The 12,593-nt window shown below is 32.5% G+C and overlaps 1 protein-coding gene across 11 annotated transcripts in view; it reads left to right on the top strand.

Annotated features, from left to right (window-relative positions):
• Myo6 (myosin VI) overlaps positions 1-12,593 on the top strand; it is a 139,028-nt gene that overhangs the window by 85,366 nt on the left and 41,069 nt on the right. For all 11 annotated transcript variants that reach the window (XM_078019706.1, XM_078019709.1, XM_040282978.2 and 8 more), the window contains 5 exons: positions 3,318-3,462; positions 5,673-5,830; positions 7,300-7,391; positions 9,351-9,423; positions 11,371-11,498. In XM_078019706.1, coding sequence (XP_077875832.1) covers positions 3,318-3,462; positions 5,673-5,830; positions 7,300-7,391; positions 9,351-9,423; positions 11,371-11,498 — 596 coding nt within the window. The remainder of the gene's footprint in view (positions 1-3,317; positions 3,463-5,672; positions 5,831-7,299; positions 7,392-9,350; positions 9,424-11,370; positions 11,499-12,593) is intronic.

Genomic DNA, 12,593 nt, shown 5'->3' with positions numbered 1-12,593 from the left:
CTCTAGTGTTGCAGTCTGTATATAGCATAAATAGTGAAACTTTGCTTAGTTCTAAATGTGATCCCTGAATATAGGATTGGCAAACTGTTACCTATGGGCCAAATCTGGCTCGCCACCTATTTTTATAAATAAAACATTATTGGAACATAATCACACCCATGCATTTGTGTATTGTCTATGCCAGTTTTCATTTGCAGTAGCAGAGCTGAATAGTTCAGAGTGATGTCCTGCAAAACTTAAAATATTTACTATCTGGCTTAGGAAAAAAGATTAGAGCAAAAGATTGTTGACCTTTGCATTAATACATTGTTTTAGAATCTTATACAGAAATTAGTTAAGAAGAACTGAAAGCGCTATTTAATATAGCAGTCAATAACATGGGCTTTTGTGTCAGATCCCTGGGGTTCTGTGAACCTTGGTTTCTTCATTTACAAAATGAAATAATCCATAAGAAGTTCTTTTAAAGTACAGTATCTGTATGCAACAAGGAAAGGGGGCACAAGAGGAAGGAAAAAATAAGAAGTATCAGAGCTGGGGTGTACCTCAGTGGTAGGGTGCTTGTCTAGCATTTTCAAGGTCGTAGGTTCGGTCTCCAGTACTACACACACACACACACACACACACACACACAAAAGTACCCTATGCAAGATACTTCCTTTCACATCTTACATTTCATCATAATCATAGTTAAAACATCAAAAAATAATGAGGTGAGAGATATTATCTCCATTTTATAGATGAGGAGCCTGTGCAAAAGTGAGATAATACACATGGTTATTAATAAGTTTTAGCCGGGAGAACCTGTTCTATCCATGTCTGACTAGCTCAGAAGCCTGTAATAATTGTCCTTTATTGCCTCCAGGCTACTAAAACTTATGATCTGTGAATGAGTATACTAAAATAGACAATGACTTTCAGATTTAATGTCCTGTGATGCTGTGAAATCAATAATGTGAGATTCAACATAGCATAGAGAAGCTCACATGCTCTTGAATCAGACAGCTTTACCTTGTACTATCTGCTGTGCATGACCTTGGGAGAGAAACTTAACCTTTCCATATCATAGTTTCTTCACTGTTCAAGGGTAATAATGGTCTTCATGTTGTGAAGAGGAATAAATAAGTTAAATATTTATAAAATGATTTGAGTATTTGTGGTTGGTACATAGTAATCACTGTTAGTGAATATGTAAAATAAAAATACAGATTGCTGCCTACTTAAAATGAAATTATAGCAATATAGATTTTTTAGGGTACATTTAATTTCTTATTAGTTTTTTAGAGGAATTGGAAAATTTATTGTGAAAATATAATGAATGTTGTCATGTTTCATTTGCTTTTTAGCAATGTTAAAGGAACATATGGGAGATTCTAAGTAACAAAGAAAGATTTTAAGTGTTAGGATAATTAGCATACACTTTGGAAATGTTATTATAAGTAATAGGTTGTATTTTCATATCTCTAATTATTGTCCTGTGGTAGAACTTGTAGATGTATATGGAGTATCATGGATGTTGCATGATCCAGTTAGTTGAAGAGCACTAATTAGTCAGAAGGGATTAATTACATTTTTGCATTATCACTTTATTTTTTTTCTTAAAGTTCCTTCCTTCAGTTGCAGCAGAAATAAGCAGGATATAGTACAGATGGTAATAAGGCAAAGGCTCAAGAGAAAAAACTAGACTAATATAATATTAATAGCTAAGATTTTATTACATTTATCTTCATCTTTCCTATGACTCTCCATTAAATATATGATCCAAATGATTTCTAAGTAGAAGTGGGTTTTTCCTCCCTTGATAGTTCATTTTTGGCATGTCCTAGAAACTTGGTGAAAAAAAATATTTTGAAATTATTTTATTGGAAAATTTATTTTCCAGTAAACGTGTAAGGAACTTTTTCTATATTTTTGTTGGTGCATTATAATTACACATAATGGTGAGATTCATTGTTACATATTTATACATGCAAGTGATATAGCAATAAAATTTGGCTAATATGATTTCCCAGTACTTGTAGGACTCTTAACTGTCATAAATATGGTTTTTACATGATGGAAATACTTAAAATGCCTTCTGGGACTGCCTATGTTTTTTAGATTCCATATAACAAAAAAGTATTTTATTATAATAATAAACTTAAAAATGTTTGAAGAACTATTTTGGAAAGGGAGTGACATGAAAACCTTACTTTATTTTATAGTCTTTTCCTTTTTTAAAAAGTCTTTTGCATTTTTAAGATTTTTTAAAAAGTTGTTTTCTTAACCTTACATAATTCATATAGGTATATATAAAAATTTATCAATATAATAAAAGAAAAGAAATATTTAAATGAATTATTGGTTACTTTTTTGAGAATTATGTCATTTTAGTGTAGATGTACTGGACGAAGGGGTAATTCACATCCCTGGCAAGATGACACACAGTTCTATCATGTTGTTCCAAATGGTGCACAATTTAAAACTTATGAATTATTTACTTCTGGAATTTTCCATTTAATATGTTTGGATTGTGGTTTATGGCAGGTAACAAACTGTGGAAAGCAAAACTACAGATAAGGGGATCTGTTATGCCATAGGCTTTTCCTGACTTAGGATCTCTTGTTTGTCTTGGAATATCTGACAAAGATGTGAAAAAGAGTTACAAATAAGCCTTGTGTATTCTATAGTTTTTATTAGTGAAGTATAATTCTTTTTTTTGTATTTGACTTTATTATTATTATTATTTTTTATTATTTTTAGATATATATGACAACAGAGTATATTTTGACATACATACATGGAGTATAACATTCTATTTAGGATCCCACTTTTTTTCCAAGAAAAGACAATTTTTATTTTTTTATTCAACTATCATAATACTTCATAGGTATAAATACAATTATTTATCTTCATAGAACCACTGTGTTATCATGAAGGTAAAAGCACAGACCTATGCAACATCATAATTTCAGGGCAAAGTGCATTTTTAAAATGCAACCAAAATAAACATAAATAAGGAACTTTTTAGTTATTTTACACAATTTCCAAGCATGGAGCTCAAGGATCCCATTTTTATGGTTGAACATGATGTGGAGTTTCATTGTGGTGTATTCATATATGACCAAAGGAAAGTTACGTCAAATTCATTCTACTGTCTTTCCTATTCCAATTGCCCCTCCTTTCCCTTCATTCCACTTTGTCTAATCCAGTGAACTTCTAGCTCACCCTCCATTGTGTTAGCGTCCTCATATGAGAGAGAACACAGTAAAGTGTAATTCTGAGAAATGGGTTTTGAAAATTTGGGTTAGATAATGTTTATTAATTTTAAATTTCATTAGGTGGTTGTAATCTGAAGAATAAATCTACTCAGTCATTGGAATATTGTGCTGAACTACTGGGTTTGGACCAAGATGATCTTCGTGTAAGTTTAACCACAAGAGTTATGTTAACGACAGCAGGGGGCACCAAAGGAACAGTTATAAAGTAAGTCCCTTAATTGCACTGCAAAATTCCTGTTTTGCATTTTCTCAAGGAGATGTATATAAGTTTTGAAAATAAAGATTTAAGATTGATCTTTATGTATCATTCATTCTTTTCATTTTAATGTTCTCAAAGATATACTTGGTAGATCAAAAATCTGTGCATCTTACTGCAGTAATCCATCACATAAATAAATGGGGATTTGCATAACTCTTAAAAATTGTTCCTTTTAGATATTCTGCATGGCACATATTTTAAATTCATAAGGTAAGAGAGGGATTTACTTGCGAACAACTACAAAAATGTGAATTGATTATTTAAATCAATATCTGATTGTTTGGGGTAACAGATCATTTTACTTAACAAGTGATTGCCCGTGCAAATATTGTATACTAAAACTTCCACTAAGTTGAACTTACTTTAGCAAAATATGCAGCAAGTGCAACCTCTCCTTACTGAGGAGTCTTTATTTAGAGGAAATTACAAGATAACAAGGGCCTAGCCAAGATTTTTCAAATCAGTAATCAAGAATTTGTAGATTGTGCCTAGATATGTGTATAGTTTGGTTCAATAGCCTATACTTTATGCATTTTGATTTTAATCTATGCAATAATATTTATATTTAGGCTTAGCATTGTGTGTTACTATGTGAACTCCTAAGTAGTAGGGACTACAGGCATGTGTTACTCTACCTGACTAAAAGAACATTCAAAAAGGTATTTTATTTGCTTAAAAATTTACTACCTCTTACATGTTTGGAAATAGAAGCAAGATATGCTTAGCCTGATCTTTTTTTTTTTTTTGCTAAACTAATTCTAAATTATTTGTACTACAAAGAAAAGCTCTGTAAGAAATTTGTATAGCATTGTCCTAAAGTTCCTTAATTTCTGTTTTTTTTAAATTTATTTTAGTTGTAGATGGACATAATACCTTTATTTTTTTAAATTTATTTTTTTATGTGGTACTGAACCCATTGCCTCACACATGCTAGGCAAGTGCTCTACTACTGAGCTACAACCCCAGCCCCAATTTCTTGGTTCTTTAGAGAAGAAACCAAATTCCAAGGGAAAACCCATAAAGGTCATGGATTTAATGGTTTTAAGGTACTGCTTCCTTTGTTTCCCCATTTCCACTTTGTTCCAAAGCAGTTCTTTTACATGTTTTCTCTAAAAGGTATTCACATAAACATCAGTTCAAGAAATGTCCCATGACAGACAGTGAACTCAAGTGACTTATTTCATAAAAAGTTGGGCTTGGTGACATGTACCTGTAATCCTAGCTATTCAGGAAGCTGAGGTAGGAGGATTTCAAGTTTGAGAGCAGACTTGGCAGTTTTGCCTGACATAGTCTCAAAATAAAATAGGATGGGGATGTAGTTCAGTGGTAGAGTACTTGCCTACTTGCCTAACATTTATGAGACCCTAGTTTTAGTACCTAGCACTATCACTGTGTGTGTGTGTGCATGCATTTTGGGGTGGGGAGAATGGGACTCTTGCAGGAATGTTAAGTATAAAAAAACACTATTTAGAGGGAATTCAAATATCAGGTTTATTCAAATGATTTTTAAAGTAACTTCGAAATTTTATCTTTTTTTTTTTGTACTCTCATAGTGACACATGCTTATCATTATGATAGCATTTAGTGTGGTGTTAGGAAATTCTCCTTTATGCCAGTCTCTCTTCATCAAAATATAATTTCTTAAGAACATAGGTCGTGTATCTGTATGTGCAACATCTAATACTGTTGTATCATATGTAGTTACTAATATGGTAGAGTTGGACAGTTCAAATTTTAAGGAGTAACTAAATATTTTTCTTGAACAAGGTAAATAAATTACCAGACTTCAAAGTTATTCTGAATTAAACAGTTTCTTTCACATTTAAGAAAGTCAAAAGGAAGATTATTCCTCTGAGTAATTTTTACCTACTCATCATGTAAAGTGAAATGTAAATTAAAGTTAAAATGATTTTTCAAGCCTGAAGTTTTTTTTAATCAGTAGGAGATTTTTAAATCTAATTTTAGATGGTTCTTTTAGTTCTTTTTTTATAGCTCTCTCTGTAGCCCTGTTTATCTGTGCCTATTCACATATGACCCTTGGTAACTGTTTGTTCTTCACAGTGAATATGTTCAGGTACATTTATCTTTGGGTATTTGGTATTTTTTCACACTATGTTCCCATAAGAAATTTTCATTGATACAGTCTTTTTTTGCAGGGTCCCCTTGAAAGTGGAGCAAGCAAACAATGCTCGTGATGCCCTGGCAAAGACTGTCTATAGCCATCTTTTTGATCATGTGGTAAACAGAGTTAATCAGTGTTTTCCTTTTGAAACTTCATCCTATTTTATTGGAGTTCTAGATATTGCTGGTTTTGGTAAGTACAATTCTTTTGTGAGTTTATTTTTGTTTGATATTTCTTTGCACATATAAGAATATATATATTTTAAAAAGCCTTTTTATCTCCTGTAATACCTTTTATTTGATATATTTTCAATTGTATGTTCAAACTTGCATTTTATAATATGATTTGTATAGAAAGTTGATAGTTTTTAAAAAAGGGAAAGATTCTTTAAGTCTTAAGGACAAAATTAAAACATGTTGATTAAAACCACCATAGTTTAGGGGCTGGGGTTGTGGCTCAGCAGTAGAGCGCTCACCTAGCATATGTGAGGCGCTGGGTTCAATCTTCAGCACCACATAAAAATAAATAAATAAAATAAAGGTATTGTATTCAACTACAACTGAAAACAAAATATATATATAGTTTAAATGTCTCTGCTTAAAAGGTGAAAATCAGTGCTACAAATTCAGATAATGTGACTAATGTAGATAATAAAGTCACTAAAACCATGGTTGAACATGTAGAGCTGGGTAAACGTTCACCTAAGATATATAGGTTAACCTCATAATTGTAAGAATTCATTGCTAGTGTTAATTGTCAACAAATAACTATTTCTAGTTCATATTCCATCAAATGAATAAGATAACAAATTATTGTGAATCACTGTGGAATGGTTCAACCAGAAATTAAATGGGTTACTGAATACAATCTGAACACTGATGTGTTCTGAATGACTATGTTATTAAAATCTTGAAGTAAATCTGATGGGTTTTGTACTGGGCTTTATTGATATCAGGTGTTTCTTCTGGCTTGCGGGATTGGTATGTTTCTCTTTGTGATTTGTTTGCCTTTGCCAACAGAAGATAAGTATTTACATTTTGAGAGGCTCAGAGTTTTGCTTTTGTTTTTATGTGATGTAATAGGTATTTTAAAATTTATAATGAAATACTACCTTTTGTTCAAAGATAGATAACCCCCCATCACTGACTTCTTAAGATTTCACAATCTTTACATTTGTTTGTATACTAGTCTATATCAGTTTTAGCATGCTACACACAGAGATTCATAAAATTTTAGAACCCTGTAGATGTTAGATATTATGTAATATAATTTCAGAAGTGAATCAGTATTTATGGTATTTTTGATAATTGTAATTTTATAGATAAATTTTTTATGTCATTTTGGGCTTTGAATTGCTTAAATACTCATGCTTTAAAAATTATGTTACAAATGGCTTACATTTTGCTATTATACTATATAATTTATTTCACCTGCCAAACAGTTTTTTGTCCAATTAGAGAAAGGTATTTTTATTTCTCAATTATAGTGTCTAATACAATTTATCTTAAAATAAGAAGACTTGGGGAGTATAAAACAATTGAATATATTTTTATAGCCCAGTTTTAAATTGATCTGTCGATACAATAATGTTTTATTTTATGGGATAAATTTATATGAAGTTGAATTGATGATGATTCTTTGTGCTGGCTCTTAATTTTCAGAGTACTTTGAACATAACAGTTTTGAGCAATTTTGCATCAACTATTGTAATGAAAAACTTCAACAATTTTTTAATGAAAGGATTCTGAAGGAGGTAATAATTTTTACAATTTAAAATCCAAATTAAGCTATTTTAAATTTCAAGGAAGAGAGACATGCTGTAGTTCCCCAATTGCTGGAGTATAATGAAAGGGTGGTCCAGGAATCAGGGAAGCCCAGCATAAGTTATGGTTCAGCCAAAGTTTAGGGACTGGTAAAAAATGAATTGGTACTTCCTCAGAAGTTCTGCTTGTTTTGTTTTCCTTTTGTTTTCCTTCTCTTTTCTGATTATGATTGTCTTTAATTCTTTCACTGCTGTACAACCTTCTTCTCTCATCTCTGAACATGGCCTTTCTTGCCCTTTTCCCCAAGCTTTGGGTTACTCTATTGCCCACTCTGTAGGGAGTGGCAAAGGTTCTGGGTCAGTAGATACCATATATCCATTTGTTTCTGGACAATACTTTCCTTGCCATGTTAATTTGTGGACTGCCAGTTGCTTGTGAATAGCCTGCCTTTGGTTGGCCACAGTCTCTGGTCCAGTAAGGAACTTCTTGCCATTGCTTATAGTAAATAACTGTGGGCATACCACACATAGCTAGGGAGTTTCTTTATAATTCTTTAGTGTGCAGTAAAAATAAAAGTAGCTTTGGAATAGTTGAGTTGTGATTAGGTTAATTATTTTTTTCCTTTAAATCTGAATTCTATAATATTTTTTACCAAAACCCTTGACATTCCTTCCTTTGTACTATTAGAGATATGTTTTTCTGAAAAAAGATAAAGGGACTGATAGGTCATCTAGTCCAGTTTTTTATTTTACAGATGAAGAAACCAATTCCCAGAGCATGTTTGTAACTTCTTCCTCCTTTCCTGGCTGCTGGCCCACAAACCTTTAGTTTCTTTATATTAACACTTATATTTTCTGAGTTCTGTCCTCTACTGTATTTGGGCTGAAGTGTGCAGAATTTTATTTCCTAACTATTTATTTCCTATTCCTATCCCATCTGTCTTTTCCCACAATTTTATTGTGTTTTTGTCTCTGTGGGATTTCATTCCACACATTCCAGCTTTTGTATGGGTTACTTATATGTTGTAGTTAAACCAATTTTGACCATAAACAGACAGATGAAACAGGTAAGATAGTTCTGAAAACGTTTTACCCAACTAAATTAGTTTTTCCAATACCATGTGAAATTTTATGTGCATAACTCTCATTTAATATACACTAATCCTTCTTTCTACACCACCCAGCAAGAATCTTTATCTAGAAATAGGAACTCTATAAAGAGGAGACACTGTCTTGATTTATATTTACTTTCATAATAATCCTCTAAATATAAATGTGAATTTCAAATTCAGATTGGGTTCAAGTGAAGACTGCCCTCCAGAAAGTCAGAAAGCATTTCTAGTATAACTCATGAATGGAAATATTTAAATTGATGAGAAAATGTTAGAACATACAAACTTAAACTTATTGAGTAGCATACCCATCTAATAAAATCCTTTAAATTTTCTTTTCAAAAAGTTACTAAATTTATATCTAGGAATTCAATTTTTATTTGTACATTATTCTTCCAAATTTTTGTTTCTTTTCTACCTTGTATAATATTCCTGTATAGGTACTTATAATTAATTTCCAGTTAATTATTATTACCTGTAATGTCTGTCTGCAAATATTTAAAATTTATTTTGTCTTAGCTGGGTGTTATGGTGCATGCCTATGATCACAGTTGCTCAGGAGACTGGGGCAGGAGAATCACAAGTTCAAAGCCAGCCTCTCCAGCTTAGTGAGACCTTGTCTCAAAATAAATTAAAAGGGTTTGGAATATAGCTCAGTAGTAGAGTACATTCCTCCCTGCCAGAAAATTTTCTATCTTTGGAAAACCATTTAAGGTTATAATAGTTGGTTTAAACTTTTGCATTTTAATTAGTAAATGTTATGATTCGAAATGACACAGAAATTAACTACATTTCATATTGCACCTTGTTTATGTATTTATGATTATTTCATTTCTAGGAGCAAGAACTCTATCAAAAAGAAGGTTTAGGTGTTAATGAAGTACATTATGTGGATAATCAGGACTGTATAGGTATGTATTTTTTATTCTATTTTTGGGAAATGTGTGACAGTATAGCAAGTGCATTTGCTAGTCACTTTTCTGTGTTCTGTGACTTATATTAGTAGCCATGGGACTTGAAACTAGTATCTGAGGGATGTTTATATTTTTATTTAAATTTTTTTAGTTATACATGGACACAATATCTTTATTTTGTTTATTTATTTTTATGTGGTGCTGAGGATCGAACCCAGGGTCTCACATGTGCGACGTGAGCATTCTACCACTGAGCCACAAACCCCAGCCCCAAGCGTGTTTACTTTAAAAAAAAAAAAATATATATATATATATATATATATTCACTTGTCAGTGGACCTTTTTAAAATTTTATTTATTTTTTTGTAATTGTAGATGGATAGCATGCCTTTATTTTATTTCTTTATTTTTATGTGGTATTAAGGATCAAACCTAGCACCTCATATATACTAGGCAAGTGCTCTACCACTGAACTATAGCCACAGCCTCTTGATGGACCTTTATTTATTTATTTATTTATTTGAGGTGCTGAGAATCGGACCTAGTGACTCACACATGCTAGGCAAGTGATCTACCACTGAATTAGAACCCTATCCTGGAAGTTTACTTTCTTAATACTGCTTGCAATTTATTTTTCCTATCAAGACATCAGATTCAGCTTTGTTGAAACTTTTTCTAAAAGCTCTTCTATTTATTGTGTTTTTACTTAAAAAGCCTAAAGTGTGAACCAGTTTGGAGGAGACTCAGTTGCTCAGGCAGCAAAGGGATTTATTGTCTCTCATGACAAACTCCATAATTAGGCTAGGCTCCAGGTGAAGATTGTCAGAGATTCCCTTAGTTCTATTCTCCTCTGTGCACCATCTCAGAGGTTGCACATTGACTTTAGAAATTACATGTGTCACATCCACAGAATACTGTGTGGCAGAAGGGTCTCTGTTTTCCTTGCCTTTTTTCTTTTTTAGCAATAAAGAAACCTTCCCCTCTATTCCCCCAGCTAGCTTTTAGTTCTCCTTTTTTTCTACCCCATCTCTAAAATCAGCTGTTTGCAAGGGGTCTTTTGACAATCTGGTCAATAACTCATGTCTAGGCTTGGACAACATAGAATAATAATGATGATGATACTTTTTATATTTATATTAAATTATATTAGTCATATATATTAAGAAGTTGCACATGCTCCCTTGTCTACTCAGAATACCCCTCTCTTTTCTCATCTCTGTGCCTTTGACTGGATGGTTTGCTATCTGCCTGGAATTCATCCCCTTCTGAATCTTTCAGCCCACCTCTGCCTCCTTCTACATCTATCAGAATATTCTCATTATAACATGTCCCTCCTTTACAACTGTTAATTACCCAAGAAGCATTATGTTCTGATCAAGGCAGTTAGAATCTTAATTTCTCTTCCTGTGTCTTGGAGCTCTGTCCCATTCAACAGTTTTTATAAACTCTACTCAGGGAGATTACATTTTATAGTTATTTTGGACAGACAGAAAATTCAAACAGCACGAAGGAAAGATGCATAAAAATGTGCTGTTCCTGAAAAGTGTTGCTTGAAAGCATTAAAATCAGTTTCTAAAACTAGTATTGAAAGCTCTGCATGCAAAAGCTTCTGTAGTTTTACTTAATTTTGAATGTAGATGTCATCTGGAAAAGGGGAGAATTTCTCTTTTCTTTCCCTCTTATCCTTGTTTACAGTGGAATGGTTATTACATTTTCATTTTCTTTATTGAGTTATTTTCTAAAATCTATATTAAAAGTATGATGTGACCTTCTAACAAATGGCCAGTTTGAAATAAAAATGCATCTGCTCTCAATAGTCTTTGATAGAATACTTTCAGAATCATCTGTTTCATTGTTTCCAACCAGTCCTTGAAATTTGAAATTTTTCATGTTATCTTTAAAGTGTTGTTTTTATCCTGAGTGTTTTCATTTTTTTTGAAATAGATTTAATTGAAGCAAAATTAGTTGGAATACTGGATATTTTAGATGAAGAGAACCGCCTTCCCCAGCCAAGTGACCAGCACTTTACATCTGCAGTTCACCAGAAGCACAAGGACCATTTCCGACTCACTGTGAGTTTGCCATTCTTAAGTTGAGACACTGGTGGGAAAAGAAATCTTTGAAAAGGTGCACCAGATAGCAGATATTAATAGACCATTAGAATTATAAATTATGTAAGGTTTGAAGTAATTCTCTCATATCTAGCATCAGCTAGATTCAAACCAAATTATCTCATATATACAATGTTTTATAGATGGACATTTAATTTATATATATATTTCCTGATGATATTGCTTTATATGGATCAAGAATCTCTTTTCTGGCTAGAAAGTATATACCTCGAACTTGTGATCCTCCTGCCTCAGCCTCCTGAGTTGCTGGGATTATAAGAGTGGCATCACTGTGCCCTCTTTGAGTGTTTTTGCTTGAAATATCTCACTTTGTCCTATTAGTCTATTTGTGCTACAGACAAACAGACAAGCAGGGAGAAGTTAAGTAATACTCTTGCATACATATGAGGAAGTGTTAAGTTTGAGAGGCAGATGAGGCAGTTGGCTACAGAGCCTTCTCCCTGACTTGTTCTGGTCTGTTGCTTTGTATGGAGAAAAGCCTGTGTTCTGTGAGCTCTCAGACCTTGATTAAGCCCATAAAGTTCCCACTCTCATTCTTATTTTATTTATTTATTTAATATTTATTTTTTTGTTGTAGTTGGACACAATACCTTTTTTTAAATTTTTTAATGTGGTGCTGAGGATTGAACCCATGGCCCCACACATGCTTGGTGAGCGCTCTACTGCTGAGCCACAACTCCAGCCCTTATTTTTTATTTTTAAATGAGATTTTTTTTCCCTTTACTTTAGGTTATTTTATGGGTCAGATGTGATTGTGTGCGTGAAGGTGTTTTGGAAACTTGAAATGATTCAAATATGACATACCGTATTCAGATGGTACAATCTTAAAATGATTTAATTTTTTGGAAATAAGTTTGTGCTTTTTATGTAAACATGTTAGGATGTACAGTGGGAGAGTCCCTGTACTGATCTCAGGTATTTATTACCTAGCTGTATCTGGAAATCATCTGATTAAATGCTATGGGCTTTGGTGGATTTTAAAAGTTCTCTGGGTGATTCTAACAAGTACCAAAGTAAAAATCCACTGCTTTTGAA

The sequence above is a fragment of the Ictidomys tridecemlineatus genome, chromosome 8 (assembly GCF_052094955.1).
Source record: "Ictidomys tridecemlineatus isolate mIctTri1 chromosome 8, mIctTri1.hap1, whole genome shotgun sequence".
Taxonomy (NCBI): Eukaryota; Metazoa; Chordata; class Mammalia; order Rodentia; family Sciuridae; genus Ictidomys; species Ictidomys tridecemlineatus.
The sequence above is the reverse complement of the archived record's forward strand: the minus strand, read 5'-3'. Positions and strand labels throughout refer to the sequence as shown.